Source organism: Idiotropiscis lumnitzeri, chromosome 4, assembly GCF_059441095.1.
Source record: "Idiotropiscis lumnitzeri isolate Australia: NSW breed Sydney's pygmy pipehorse chromosome 4, RoL_Ilum_1.0, whole genome shotgun sequence".
In the NCBI taxonomy this organism is placed as follows: domain Eukaryota; kingdom Metazoa; phylum Chordata; class Actinopteri; order Syngnathiformes; family Syngnathidae; genus Idiotropiscis; species Idiotropiscis lumnitzeri.
In genome coordinates, this window is record NC_142394.1 from 24,547,105 (window position 1) to 24,562,319 (window position 15,215).

The window sequence follows — 15,215 nt, forward strand, 5'->3', positions numbered from 1 at the left end:
CGCTGTGCACAAGCCAACCATGCCAACGGCCTCCTCGAGCTGTTGCCAATGAGAACACAGTCAGGCTTTAGGAGAGTGCGCGTGCGCGTGCGCGTGTGAGTTGAATAGAAGCCGGTGAAAGGAGTGAAAAGGAAGCGGCTGAGGAGCTTTCAGCCCGAGGAGATGGGCTGTCAAACAAAGACGTGTGCGGCTCCTGACGTCAAGTATGAGCCAGGAAATAAAAAAGAAAAGCAAAGCGAGCAAACTTGAATTGGACCACATCAGCACAGCACAAGACATACAGCATGAAATCAAAGACTACAACACAAACAAAAGTCCATGAACAATGATTGACAGAAAACACATTTACACACACACACATTATATATATATATATATATATATATAATAAATATCTATATATATATTTATTATATATATGTGTATATACCAATAAATATACAAACATGTTTTTAATTAGCACTGACTAAAGACATCAGACAAACATCATACTATATACATTGTCTTTTTAATGTTATTGGCCAGAATTGTCTCAAAACTAAAAATCCCAACCATGACTGAAAGAACTAGTTTTTGTCAAACTTTTGACAATTAAGTTTTCGTAAACGACGAACAAATGCGTTTAGGAAGTGAGCTGTTTGAGTTTGACCATGTTTGCGTTCGGTGCAGCAGGCCTCTGCAGCGCAACAACACTGCGACAAATAAGCTCAAGAAGAAAAAGAAGAAAGCTGGAGAGTTGCCACCGCACCTTGAGATCGAGGAAGACTCGGGCGAGGTAGAGGAAGAGCGTGTGGTGCATGATGAAGATGAAGCAATAGTCCACACTTACCTCGCTCATGGTGCAAAACTGCAGCGCTTCTGGACTATGAGGAAGACGATGAGGAAGGCGACCTGCCGCCGCCGCTAAAGTCAACAAGAAGAAAAGGAAAAACGAGAACCGTTGGGGTTAGAAGGACGTGAACAATTAGAGAGAGAAAAAAATAAGAAGGCTGCTGCTGTTGCTGGTGTTGCTGCTGCTGCTGGAACCGGCGGATGCTGCGAGAGCGAGTGAGGCTGCAGGCTGAAGCTCACTGGAGGAGGAGGAAGAGGAGGAGGAGGAGGAGGATGCCAGCTCTCTCGTTCTTTTTGCCCCCCCCCCCCCCCCCCCCCCTACCCGACCCCACTCAGCAGGGAGGCTAATGGAGCGTCAGAGGAGGTCGAGCCCGGAGCAGTCGATCAACTGCTGCCTGATTTCGGTTGATTGTCCGCGTCCTGCTGCAGCGGCTTTGCAGAAAATAAGCGCCAAAGTTAGTCAGTGTACTGACGGCCCGGTGCACTAGAGGGCGCCATTTCGTCATAAACAGATCAAGCTAAATACACGGTCGGCACATATTTTGTTATCTAGTCTACTCACTATTTGGGTTTCATCTTGGTCAAGTATGCGGATTGGTTTATTACAAGTCATCTACAAATTTCATGCGCTCCCACAAAATATTTCCGATAAATGTTGGAAGAGCGAAGGGTGTGATCATTTAAGAGGTAAAAAGAGAACAATGAAGAACAAAAGTTCTAATTACATGCAATGTAGCTATTGCTGATTGTTGTTTCTTTTGAATATCATTAAAGTAAGTTAGTAAATTAAGTACACGTTCAAATAGGACAAACTATCTATCAAATTGGTGACCTTAAAATAAGATAATCATTGTCATTCCTTCTGTCAATCAAACATGATGACACTCAAGTACATCTACAATATAATTGAACCTTAACGTGAACGACCCCAGTGCGGCAGTTGAGCTGTACAACTCGAGTCTTGTGAAGAGAAACATGTTCAATCACGTCATCTATTTCTTTATTTGTTTATTTTTTTTGTTGATGTTGATCATATTAGTCACGACTAGAGTATGTTAGATGACTCAGTCCTCACTGCAATGGCAGTCAACTACACGAGAGCTCAAACCTTGCGCTGCCTTGTGACACCCGTTGATTGACAGGCGGGGGATAAGGTGCAAATATTCCAGTTGGCCAATTACGGTTTGGATTGCGAGAGGCTTTTTTTTTCTTTTTTTTTCTCCTTTGCCAATTTAGTGCCGAGCGCATCACCATACATTCAAAACGAGCCCGTTCTGTGCACCAAGCAGATGTTCGGATTGGCGGGCCTGTTTGAGCCGGGAGGAGCGGTTGCTCGGGTTTGTGCTCTCACTCTTTGAAAACAAAAACCAAAAAAACAATATACAGTACCAGCGACACCTCTAAGCTAGCTAGCTGTACAACATTCAACAAGACTTTTCTTTTCAAGCACAAGAGCATGTTTCAAACATGTCAAACACACATGGAAGTCCAAGAAAGGCCTCGGGACCACAAATGGATGGACGGGTAATAAGAGCGACGGGGAAGAGAACATGATTGGTCTCCGTCTATTTAGTGTCTCGTAGGACAGATTCTGGCCAGATTTAATCCAGCCGAGGGCTTTAACCTTACGTCCTTGGTTTAGGGTCTGGGCTGACACAGACGAGTCTCAAACAAGTCCCAATCCATTGTGGCTTGAGCAAGTCAAGTCAGGGTCCGAACGCAGTCATACCTGCAGTATGTGCTCTTCATAAAGAGAGAAGACAAACACGGTCAGATTACAACATTATTGGGAAATTGAATTAATTAATTTTTAACACGTAATCATGTCTCAAGTCCTGTCCCGAGTTGTTAACTCCCAAATAAGTCCAAATCCAGGTTCAAGTCTTTTCGTTTAGGTCGAGTCAAGTTAGAAGTCATCATAACAGCGACACCAGTCCATTCTGGTTTAAGTCCCACTGACTCGAGTTTCCATCTCAGGGGTCTGCTTTGGCGCAAAAGACGGACAGAAAGAAGCCGGTTGTACAAAACAGACTAGGAAGTGCTTGAAACAGAAGGCACGGTGGAATTGACGCTCGTTAGGAGCATCCAGTCGGAGATCGAAGATCGGCGCCTGCGGCCGTACATTCCCGCGGAAACACACCAACGCTCTTCAACGCCACACGCTCGGACCGGGAGCTGATCCGTCGTGAAAAAAAAACAAAACAAAAAAAAACATTTGATCCACAAAAAGAAGAACAAGTTGCACAGTGCTGCATAAGGACATTCAGATCACAAACATCAAGGTCGTTTTGCGACCAAACAAACACCATTAAAAAGCTTTTTTTTTTCTTTTTCTCTTGTGGTAAACGCTACACTTTCTACTGGGACGTCTTTGCCTTTGTTAGTCTTTTCATCGTTGCCACTACCTTTGCACATTCCTATATTGACATCAGCTTTCCTTAATTGACAAAAAACACTGGAAGCGCGGGCATATTTCCACCCGATTGATACACCTCCAGTCTTAAAAACACACAAAAAATACAATGTTGACTACACAGAATATGCCACCTCAAAGTCAGGACATGGACCACTTTCGCTGGAATGCTTCTTGAACTTTGAAAAAAGGAGTTTAAAAAAAACAAAAAAACTGGAAAATGTGCATCTGTTTGGACGTCCACGTTGGTTTTAATCTGCGAGGACATTTTCTTCGTGCTGGTCCTCCGGGCAGCTGTCGCATTCCTCTTCGTCCTCTTGCTCTTCACCATCATCACCCCCTGACTCACTTTGGAGAACCGGGCCGTCACTCGAAGCCCAGTTTGAGTCTGGTTTTTCGTCACGAGGGTCCGGAGGGAGACCATTGGGGGTCCAGGTCTGGTTGGAGGAGCTTTGCTGGGCTCCCGCTTGAGACTCGTTGGCGTGCCCCCAAATCCTGAGGGAGTCGGGCTGATGGCAGGATCTGGAACCCTTCGGGGCCCCGTCCCCCTCCTCGTCCTCATCGTCGAAGGCGGACAAAGAGCTGATTTTGCGTCTGGACTTACTGGTGTGGTTGACCTGGAGGTGCATGGTCATGAGCTCAGCTGAGGATGTCCGAAAAGGACAGTCCAAGCACTGCTTCAGTTTAATGCCTTCTCCTCCTCCTCCTTCTTCCAGCTCTTCGAGGCCTGGTGTGGGACGGCGGGACAGATCGAGAGGTTCGAAGGCACCCGATTGATTCAGAGCAGCGGACACTGATTTGTCACCAGCCACCACTACCCGATTGGTGGTAAGGGGCTTCCGGCGGGAAACTTTAAGGACTTTCGGAGGAGGAGACTCCCTGATCCATGCTCCTTCCATCCCACCAGGGTAGAAGGCCCCCAGCGCCCCCGATAAATAGTGGTACTGGGTCTCTGCGTCAACGTCCCTGAGAGACGCAAGGGCTCCTTGACCGGTTCGATGCTCCTGATGCTGCGGAAGCCCAGGGAGCCAAGACCGCTGGCCGGGCCCTGAGGCAGGGCCATCTGACCGAGCTTTGAGATCAGTTTGCATTCGGCGTGGCTTAACGGAGGTCAGACCGTTGATGGCGGCGGCAAGTTTGCCCACAGAGGACGTGGCGGAGCCCGACGAGTTGCGTTGCTCCCTGTGGTGCCGCTGAAGGTGGTATTTGAGCGAGCCCGACTGGGTGCCAGCGTAGTCGCAGTGGGGGCACTTGTAGGGTCTCTCACCTTGACATAACGGGAGGCATTTTAGTCATGGGAAATTGCATTCCATTATTCGTAGTAACTCAATGGCAAGGTAGAGGGCAGTGTTTCATCACACATTGATATCAAAGCCCTTGATGACGTGTGAACAACTGCAATTCTTCAAATATGACCCAGAAGCTAATGTTTAGCATGTTAGGTCACCATTGAAGAAAACTACAGAAAATTGTCGCAGAATAATTTTTTAGAGACCACAGCAGCGTTGATAATGTGAAATTATTAGCACAAACAACTTCCTGAGAACGGAGCTGTGATTAAGATGAAGTCAGCAGCAGAAGCTTCCTACCTGTGTGGACTCTCAGGTGCACTTTGAGGTGATGGGATGAGCGGAAGGCTTTACCGCAGTAGGGACAATCCTTAATCCCTCGACCACGGACGCGCTCCCTGCTACTGGGAAGAGAAGCCACAGCTGACAGCGCCGCCATGGTCCCGTTCTCACCTGTGAAAGCAGCGCAAACAAACACGACGAAGGTGAGCAAGAGCAAAGTCAAAGGACTCCAGAAAATGAGAGATTGACATTTGAAACCTGGCATGACGGAGGGAAAGCTCGCCGCCGCTGCTTGTTGCACTTTGGATTCCTGCCTCATTTCGCCTTGGCTTCCTCTGGCTCGGCTTGAGCCGCAGGTTCCGTCCATCTCGCCTGCAGAGCTTTCTTCCTGGGCCTTGTGGGTGTGAACACGTGCGTGGACAAGAACCTGTTGCAGGCTGTGGAAGAGCTTTCCACAATCGGGGCATTCCCACGGACCCTCAGCAGCTCCAGAGGTTCCACCAGAAGCTCCTCTAGGATCCATAGCATCAGCGTAGGCTCTGACCAGATCGGTCTCTGCGCCCAATGTCCTAGTTAAACGGGTATGGTGAGCTCGGTCTTTCTCTCTCTGATGCAGATGCTGCTGCTGCTGAGCCACAACGAGGCTTCGAGCCACCAGCTGCCACCAGGGGCTTTGCTCCCCACCTTCAGTGGTGCCTCTGGGCTCTCTCTTCTCTCTTCCGGACTCCCCTCCTTCCAAGCTGACGCCGCCACCGCTGCTTCCCCTCTCAGCCACCTGGGCCACGGCTTGGAGTCTCTCTGTGCAGCTGGCCCCACCACCGTCACTAGGAAGGCCCAAGTAGCCCAGGATTGCTGACTTGCCGGAAGCCGTCCGCATCCTGCTTGCCATGTCCTTCTCTGGTCTCCCTTGCCCTGCTCTGCCAGACCCCTGGTGAGCGAGAAGAAGGCTGGAGTAGAGGGCGTTTAGGGACAGGTGACCCGCGGAGCCTTTGGCCTGTGGATCGGCATCGGTGCTTCCCAAGCCGGCTTTGAGGCCTAGCTTGTTGAGGTGTACCTTCATGTGGTTTTTGAGGAACCACGGCTCCTTGAAGCCACGCCCACACACCTGGCACTTGTGGTCCAACGAGTCCTTGTGCTTTCGCATGTGTCCCTTGAGGAACCACGACTGAGTGAACCTCTGTCCGCAAGTATCGCAACGGAATGCTGGCAACGAGGATGCATCGGACATTTTGGGAGGTGATGAGGTTTGGGGAGGTTTTGAAGGGCCGTTAACCGGGGTGGAGTTAGAAAAGGCGGAAGGTAAAGTTGGCCCCTCTGGTGACGGGTGGCACTCCTGCAGATGGGATGCCAGAGAGCCTTCCTGGTTGGCGGAGAAAGGACAAAGCGTGCATTTGTACGGGTTGTGGAGAATGCGGACGTGGCGCGCCAATTCGGAAGCAGTGCGAAATTTTCCTTTGCAGGCATGGCAACGGAACGTCGGTGTGGCAGGAGCGGACGGCGTCCAAGGAGCAAGGTCTTCATTTAGCGGAGGGCTCAATGTTGCGTGGCTGTGTACCAATTCCCTACATTTGAGTTCATCCTCTTCCCCCTCATCTTCCTCTTCCTCATCGTCCTCTGCGAGCGCGTGTGGAAGATTCCCACTCACCGAGCGTCTCCCATCCTTCTGAATCTGCTCTTTTTTGTTCTGTTGCCGTATGAGGTTCTGTTTGAGAGGCGCTGAGGAGAGAGCGCTCCGATAATGCGACGAGGCCTGGCGGTGACGGTCCAGACTGTGTGCTCTGGCGTGAAGGGACAAAATGCTTTGGAATCTGAATCTCTTCCCGCAGACGTGACAAGAGAACCGGAGCGATGGTCCTGTCGCCGCCCGGGTGAAAGCATCCCTCTGGAAGAGCTGCAAGTCCAGCTCATCATTGCAGCTTTCGCTGGGTCCTGAAGAGAGAGCAAACTCCAGAGCTCCAAAGCCAAGCGGGGGTGCAGAGGGCGTGGCCGGCGGGGAAGAATCCAAACTCGGACTGCGTCCTGCTTCGGCTCCTCCCCCTCCCGGGAATAGAGCCACGGCCGGGGTGGGGGACGGTAGAGCGTCACCGTTCTGTTGGTCATCTTCTAGGCCCTCGTGGTTGGGAAGGTACTCCTCAGCTGGGGGCGACACAGAAAGAGGGGAGCACAGCGCTGCATCCGGACCGTGAGGAGATGCTTCTGGGTTTTTGGGATGAGGCAGTGGCTCAGGGGAACAGGGCAACACAAACTCTGATGGGGAATCCATCCTCTGCTTGGATAACATGCACACAAATAAAAACACACATTAGTGAACCACCAGACTTCTGCGGTGGTCTGAGGCGCTGAAGGAAATACCGGAAGCGTTTGCGGAGTTATGCCATTCTCCAGGGTCTCTGCCGGCTGGGGTGCAACTCCTCCTTCAATCCCCTGCGGAGAAAGCACAAGAAAATGTAGATTATTATTATATAAGAGGAGAATCTGAAAAGCAAGCTTCTAATGCTAACTAACTCACTCATGGCAACATCAATGCTGGTCTCCAACAACATTTTATCAACACTTCATCTCAAAGCCATCACGACGAGGAACTCTCACAAGAAAAGCCATGACTAAAAGTCGCATTTATTTATAATTAGTTCTCCGTTCACTTGCAGATCATGACAAGCCACTGAAATATTCTATGTTGCACAATGACAGTGAAGTCATTGAATCAAATCTCATGTCGGACTGTTTTTCTTTGTGTGTAACAGGTGCACACAAGCATCGTAGCGTGTGTGCTGCGTTCAGACACTCGCGCAGGACGTTAACCATCCCAAACAGGAAGGGCGGTATTTGGGCTTCCAAACACACCCTTCCTGTGTGCTCACATGCACGCAGATGCGCACGCGGTGTTTTTCGGGGAGAGTGGCTGCGGTGCCTTCAAATGAAAGATGCGCACTTGATTGTGCGTTTTTTTGGGTTGCTGGGATCCGTCACGGCCAAGATGGAGGAGTGCCACGACATACAAGGTCGCGCAATGTGTGTTGCGTGGCACGTGTGACGTCTCCGCGTGTGCGTGCGCGCGCATGGCGAGATTGTTACGCAGCCAGATGACATTTCAGCTCAGCTATGAGTCACAGGGATATCGCTGCACACAGGTTAATGCACAGTGATTGTTCTTTCTCTCCTGTCTGTCTTTTCTCGCCCTGACTGCTTCCTACCATCCCCCCTCTCTTCTCCTCTCTCATGTCTCTCGCTCGCTCCCTCCCTCCCTCCCTCCGTCCATTATTCACTAATTTTCTTTCATTCTCTGCCCCCCTGCCCTGGCCCCCTTTACCCCCCCCCCCCCATCCTCCCCCCCACTCCTTCCACTCCCATCCTGCAGTGTTGTGGGTTGGCGCTGTGCCAGAGAATGCTGATATCAGCTGGTAGACTGGAGGCTGCCAACATGGCGAAGTGCAAAGAAGCCAAGACACAAGAGAAAGGAAACATGCGGCGCTTTAACAAAAGAACATCAACCCAAACCTACTGTGTGTGTGTGTGTGTGCGCGCGAGTGTGTGTGTGCACGAGTGTACATGGCAGCTAGATGTATCTGCAGCATTTTCATAAGCCCCGGCTGGGCTTTGTTCCGCCATGACAGATCCTGTCACCACAGTGCCGCCGGCCCAACATGGTGCCGAGCGGCGGCCGCAGAGGTGGAAGGAAATCCTCGGAACCCAAACGCCTCAGAAACGGAACAACGCAGAATCTCAAAACATCAGCTCAGGAGATTCTTCCACTGCTTCGATTGTCCTTGTCACAGCGGTGGGAAGCAGCCAAGTGCCATCAGTGCTTTACCTGAGTATTTATTTTTAAGACTCCAATTTGCTTTTACTCAGTAAAACATTCTACTCACTTTGTCAAAATAGGCTGGTAGCTCGTGAACACTTGATTTTGATAACATGGGGGTGTTCTTCATCTTCAGTTTGCAAGTTAATTGAAAGATGGAAACCATTTTATGTTATTTTTTTTGGGGGGGGTTGTGGAGTTAGTCGTAAAAATAGTAGTAAAAATCATAGTTTACTTTTGTAGCACATTTCAGACACTAACTCTAATGTAGGGCAGCAGCGCTTGTTCTTTTATGCTTACACTTCAATTCAGAGTGTGAATACTTTAGTAGCAGCACTGGGGTGCCACCTTGAGAGGTTTTACACAAAATCAGAATCACTCCTGGACTCTTTCCGAAGGAGGAAACAGTGAGCAACAACTGGACCTATGAGGACCGTTGATGGTGTTGACTGGACCCAGAGGCGCTTTTAGCTCACCCACTAAGTCAAATTTAACTTGCGTTGGGGCTGCGCGGCACGTTCGAAACGTTTCGTCCTTCCTCAGTCAATCGTGATGACAATGACCACTTCCAAAAGCTTTGGGAGAACATTCAATCCGCAAAAAGCTCCTGCCTGCCTGCAGGGGGGGCGGCAATACATGATGTTGTCATCGTGTAAGTATCCAGAGCTTGATCTTAAAGCGCAGGTTAGCGCACGTCTGCACGTTGCACCTGCTTTTTTTTTTTTTAACTCGACAAAGCAGGAATGTTCTCCTGGCGTCCGACGGAAGCCCACCGACGGCTCAGCGCTTCACTCCGCTCTTGTGGAGTCCTTCAAGGTCTGGTGGACACTAATAGAGCACAAGGGACTTTTGTTATCTCTTTTGCACGTTCTTCACAAAAGCGCTTTGAGGGGGACCTTCCATGTACGATGGGGAACCATATCAAGTGCGGCATACATACGAAAGTCACCAACTGGGGCTCAGAGGCCACATCTCAAGACGAGACAATGACTTTGGATGGGATTTGGCCGCTCACGTTTCTCCTTCTACGAAGCACTGGCCAAAGAGCTGAGAAAGCAGTCAGGCGGGAAGGCCACTCTCGTTCGGATCTTATTAGTTGTTACATTGATAGAAATCATCCATCCATGCGTTATCTGAGCCGCTTCTCCTCGCAAGGATCGCGGGCGTGCTGGAGCCTATCCCAGCTGTCTTTGGGGCAGTAGGCGGGGTACACACTGAACTGGTTGCCAGCCAATCACATTGATAGAAATCCCTGAATATCCAAACCGTTCGTCCCAAAACCTGAACGTCACATCTACATTCTGGGATCCACTTATTCTTGAAACTGATTTAATATTTACTATTAATATGTGAATATTTATCGATATAATCACAGTTTTACATAAAATGGAAGCTGTCAACACTCATGATATCATAAAGTACACATGGCAGGTTGCTTTGGTGCTGGTTGTGACAGTCTGAAGTGACTCGCAAAGAGCCGCCACATTCAAAATGGCCGACGTGCTGACGCTGCCACACGAAGCATATGTCACGGGCCTCTCTTCACTTTCGGCTTTTTACGTTAAAATGCCGGGACGCAACCTTTAGCATATGTCACTACTGACTAACCTTCACGGGAGGACGTCACCCCAAATTTTTGACGGCCGCAATATTTCAAGCAAGAGGCGATCGACGACGTTTACTGAAAATGTGCAAAGATGCTTAAGAGTTGAGAAGCAAAGACTCACAAAAAATTCAGAAAATACTACAGAACAAGGATTTACTATGCGAGGTTCTGTCGAAGTTCTTTTCATAGCCCACAATTTAAGCCACGAGCAATCAAATTTCAACTTCTTGCCATTGAAAAAAAGAGAAGTGGGTCAGTGAAATTCCACATAAGCACAAGTTTCACCTCTTAAGAGATTCTCACTGTTGGCGATAAGCTCATTGAAAGAAATATGTCACGTCCGACACGCGAGGATTCAAGGAGCGCTTTTTGGAATCCACCTTGAGAAAAAAAGTACGCTCACGTTAGAGACTGACACCAGCAAAACTTGTCAAATGCTGCAAGGTGATGTCACTCGGGCAAAGCGGAGTCAAATTCATTTTCAACAGTGCTGTCCTTTCGTGCATTCCAAATGAAACACCGTGACCTCATGACCTTTTCCACAAATGTTAAAGAAGGGTCCTAGAAAGGTCGAGAGATTTGACTTTTCCAAGAGGCCCAGTGTCTATACGATCAGCTCCATTTTCTGCTGATGTGCTGTTCCTAGAACCGTCTTTCTTCAGGCTTCTGATTGGCCAACGTGGGCGCCACTTGTTGCTCTGGAACGCAAGTAATACATTATCTACGATGGCTCCATTCAGAGGGCTTACGGGCAAAAGGAGCTCCAAATGTCACAATGCAGCCAGACTTGGTCCAGAACACACACGCACGCGCACACACACTCCCGAAGAGTCACCTGGACAGCGTGCATGTGGCCCCGAAGCACAAAAGCCAAGACGACGACGCCTGAATGCAGCGACGTCCTTGACAACTTAGTCAACCGCGCGCGCGCGCACACACACACGCATTTGAACTCTCATACTTCTGATCAGCCCGAAAAATACAATAAAGATTAAAAAAAAAACAAGCGGATAGGAGAGAAAGCGGTCAGAAATCTAGTGACTAAAACTCTATAAAGAAACTTCCTCCTGATTTTTCCAAAGCCGTAAAAACATTTTCACCCAACAAGACAAATCGTCCACAAGGTGGCAAAGAAAAACGAGCCGGGTGCTCAACGAAGTCATGTGAGCGACTGGCGGCTCCATTTTGCTCCCCAAATGTTCGAGGGCTGCACAAGGAGAAGACGAAGAAGGAGGAGGAGTAGGAGGAGGAGGGCGAGCCATCACATGTGAAAATCTCCACAAACGAATCGAAAGAACTCCCAAGTTCCTTGTGGACCAGCCCGCACACTTTTCTTCCTTTTTTCTTCTTACGTGCGACGTCCGGAACAATCGGATTATGCATGTGCGTGCTTGCGCGCGCCCTGCCTGCCACCGCAACAAAAGGCTGATTGCCGCAAAACTGCGTGCGTGCTCGCAACTTTAGCGCCACATGCAATTTGAGCTCCGGTGACTTCGGTTTCGGTTTTCTAGCGCAACTTGCTGAAAGTTAGCGAAGGCAAGGGGGGAGAAAGTCCCATACGTGACTTGTGTTTGTCACGCGTATCGCACTCACGAACATTACGCGCGCGCATTTGCAGATGTGCGCGCGCGCACGGCTCCACGCATGAAAAGTGCATTTCGGAACAACGAGCCGACAATAAGCTGCAAGAAAAAGCGATCCGGGAGCAAAGTGCACGTCGAGGTGAGTCGGCGCGCACACATGTACTCACGCACGCGCGCACATACGTGCACACACGCACATCCATGCACATTTCTCGGGCAGGCGGCAGCAACGGAAAGCGTTCGTACTTACGCGTGAGCTGGCTCGCAGATTAATGACGCGACACGTCATGATTACGTTCAGCTTGAATTAAATACATTACGACTTGGGGGAAAAAATGGAAATCAGGCTTGTGTACAAGCATACGGCGGCTCCCCCTCCCTCTGCCTCGCTCTCTCTCTCCCCCCTCCCTCTCTCCCTCCATTCTTCAGGGTGGAGGGCTCCGTGTAGGTTGGAAATGTTAATTATGATCTCAGCACGGGCTCCATTTTACAACAGCGTCATCCCGCCGTCCCAAATATGGCAGCTGACACGCAGGAAGGATAAGAACAAGAAAAAGCGTCTCAGTTGTCACACGGATGGCCGGGAAGCCACAACAACTTCTTAAGATGACAATTTCAAAAGCCACTTGCGCCTTCCCCCCCCCCATCTTGTGAGGTCAAAGTGGCAAACCGGAACTTCGGCTGGCGTGGAAAAATAAAATAGCTTTTTACAAGTCACACTTGTGTGAAAGCAGCATTCACGATGAGGTTTGGCGGGAACTGTGTCCTGCTTTGCTGGCTTTTATGGGAAAACAGGCTGAAAGATGGAACGGGCTACTTCTTGTTCTTTTCTTCAGCAAGCACCTCAAATGAAAGCTCGCGGACTGTCCTTTATTTGTCCCAAGCTCAAAAGCACCTTACGGTATCCAGTGGTGATAAGTGCCGTGTTCCAAGTGTGCTCCTACAGCAAAGGGCGGCCCACAAATACAAAAAACAAAAAAAAGACTCTGTGAAATTACATATTGGCCAAATATATCCATATTTGTAAGGCCTGCACACTCGCTCTTCGACAAGCGAGGATCGAGCGACATTCTTGGAACGGGGAACAAAAGGCAAATTCTGAACAGCAACGACAACGTGAGGTTGTCAGCAATACCCGCCAAGGGGCCCCTTACTCGCGGTGCCGGTTGATCGGCACTGGTGGCCTGATAATTGGTCCATACAGACGACACCACTCGAAACGGACATTGCGATGACACGTTGAGCGTTTCCGTAATGGGACTCCCTACTGGCTACGTAACAAAATTAAGCAAACGATTAAAAAAAGGAAGAGGATGAAGAAAAGGAAAAAAAAAATCAAACTAGTCTTATTGGTTTTGGTATATTTTCCTGACCAAAGTAGTGACGCCAGTCAGTCACAACGAGCGCCAGAAAATTCCCGACACATCGAACTAGCTAACGAGTTAAACAGCACACCAGCTCATAAACAAGTTGAGATAAACAATAGACAACTATTTGAATTTGTTTCCAGATATATGACATTTGCTGTCAAATGCTCCAAAATTCTTCAACTCTGCCATCATCTTTTTCCATCCACACTGCTACAAATTTGTGTCCAGGCCAAATTTTACAGTAATCTTGAAAATGTTAATGTGGCGTAATGGAGTTGTTGCTGCAATGCTTATTCATTCATGATTTCATTCAGATTTGATTTAGCGTGAACAAATTCAAGCAAGCTAACCAAATATAAGCTCTTTTCTCTTGCTCTTCCTCAAGGTGCTTTGTTCAAAACAACAATTTCAAATCATTATCATTATCCATTACACATGATAACGAGGACAAAGCTGATTGGTGAGGCATTCAAGCTCCCATCGCCAATGATTGTTGAGGTTATTTGATATTTCTCGGAGTTCATGGGTGTGCTCGGGCCTCCTTGGAGTTGCTGCCGATTGAACGGGGGCCCTTCAACATCATACGTTTTTGCAAGCCTCTCTCTTGGTGAAAATGTCATTTCGGGGGTGCCCAACATAACCTCCTCAAAAGTCACTCAGCAGCACCCCTGGAAATTGTGTGAAAAAAAAAAAAAAACAAAAAAAAAAAACAAGAGTCCATGACCTTTGTTTCACTGTCTATCCAAAGGCTCCAAATTTAACTACAAAAGTGTCCATTTTGGCTCAATTCCAGGACAGCTTCGACAAACTAACAATGAATTTGTCCAAATGAGCCCAAATTAGCAGCAGCTCAACTTGACAATTCTTCACTGACATTCACAGCTTTAAATTGACTTTTGGCCAATCAAGTATTTATGGCATGTGGTCAGAGAAATGCTTCAATTTTTGGAGCCTGGCTGCAATGTCCCATCTTTTGACAGGTGTCACAAAGTTGACAGCGGCCGGCGTGTTGAAGAGAAAAAAAAAAAAAAAAAAAACACATGCCGGGCTCCCACCAATTCCAACAACTACATTCAGTGTCATGCCAAGTTCAATTTGGAATCATTTCGTTTTCTTTGTTTCAATGCGTGTGCGTCGAAACATGTCGTTAGGTGAATGCGGTTCGCCGGGCGAAAAAGATCCCGGACCGCTGACGTCGATTCTATGACTTTTGCTCCACTTTTGTAACATTGCAGTCGACTTCAAAAAACCTTGTCTGGTCTTTCAAGCCAGATGAGTCAGGCTAAATTAGGAATTTCCACGATTTGTCATGAAAAGTGGGCATGAAGACTCCTTCGATTATTTATTTTATTTTTTTTTTTAAACTCTGATATCTTTTCCAACACGCAACTTTGACATTGCCTCCTTACCACCTTCCAAAGTGGACATCTGAACGGCTACAGAGTCCAAAGGCGCTGCGTGCTCTCCACGAGTCCAAGTGATGATCTGAACTCCTTCGCTGCCCCTACACACAACACCACACCACACCCACACACGTGTGAAAAAGACAAGAGGAAACGGCGACGGACTGATAAAGGTGCGCCGTACTTGCCTGGAGTTGACGAGCTGCGGAGGCCTTCGGGTTTGGATGTGAGGCTCGCCACACATTTGCTGAGATTCCAAATGTCTGTGCTGACACCCGACATATCTGCTGGATGAGCCATTGTGTGCTGCATTTGTGTCAGCAGCCATGCCAGTCTACAAGTGCACACACGTGTACATTTGCCATTGTGCGTGCGTGTGTGTGTGTGTGCGTGTGTGGGGGGGTGTGTGTGTGTGTGTACAATAATGGCATGAGCCGCCGCCGCCTGTGATGCTTTGATTGTTTGCTCCGCCGCAGCAGAAATGCACCAATTAATATGCAGAGAGAGCGTGAGACACACACACACACACACACACACACAAAAACAAGAAAAACAGCCATGAGGGAGAGCGATGGGGGTGAGGGGGTTTGTGATGGAGGGAGGGAGAGAGAGAAAGAAAGAGAGAGAGAGAGAGAG

General features: G+C 48.7%; 1 protein-coding gene across 6 annotated transcripts; it reads right to left on the bottom strand.

Annotated features, from left to right (window-relative positions):
- Window positions 1-1,814: 1,814 nt before the first annotated feature.
- znf219 (zinc finger protein 219) lies at window positions 1,815-14,932 on the bottom strand. Of its 6 annotated transcripts, none has more exons than XM_088293814.1 (6): window positions 14,768-14,932; window positions 14,586-14,680; window positions 7,168-7,239; window positions 5,074-7,081; window positions 4,834-4,986; window positions 1,815-4,511 (listed from the first exon to the last, which is right to left on the bottom strand). In XM_088293814.1, the coding sequence occupies exons 4-6, from the start codon at window positions 7,076-7,078 to the stop codon at window positions 3,496-3,498; spliced, it is 3,174 nt and encodes a 1,057-aa protein (XP_088149940.1). In that variant the 5' UTR covers window positions 7,079-7,081; window positions 7,168-7,239; window positions 14,586-14,680; window positions 14,768-14,932; the 3' UTR covers window positions 1,815-3,495. The 6 variants fall into 6 exon arrangements, with proteins under 6 accessions (XP_088149940.1, XP_088149938.1, XP_088149937.1 ...); XM_088293812.1 differs by having other exon boundaries at window positions 5,074-7,084; XM_088293811.1 differs by lacking the exons at window positions 14,586-14,680; window positions 14,768-14,932 and adding an exon at window positions 12,057-12,185.
- Between the last annotated feature and the right edge of the window lie 283 nt (window positions 14,933-15,215).

Bases quoted from the DNA above. Each gene is read 5' to 3' on its own strand.
- znf219 (XM_088293810.1), bottom strand. From the start codon at position 12,095: ATGACGTGTCGCGTCATTAATCTGCGAGCCAGCTCACGC. The intron at 7,240-12,056 runs GTAAGTACGAAC...CTTTCTCCGCAG, and splicing joins ATCTGCGAGCCAGCTCACGC to GGGATTGAAGGAGGAGTTGC. The intron at 4,987-5,073 runs GTTTCAAATGTC...CTGCTTTCACAG, and splicing joins CTTTCCCTCCGTCATGCCAG to GTGAGAACGGGACCATGGCG.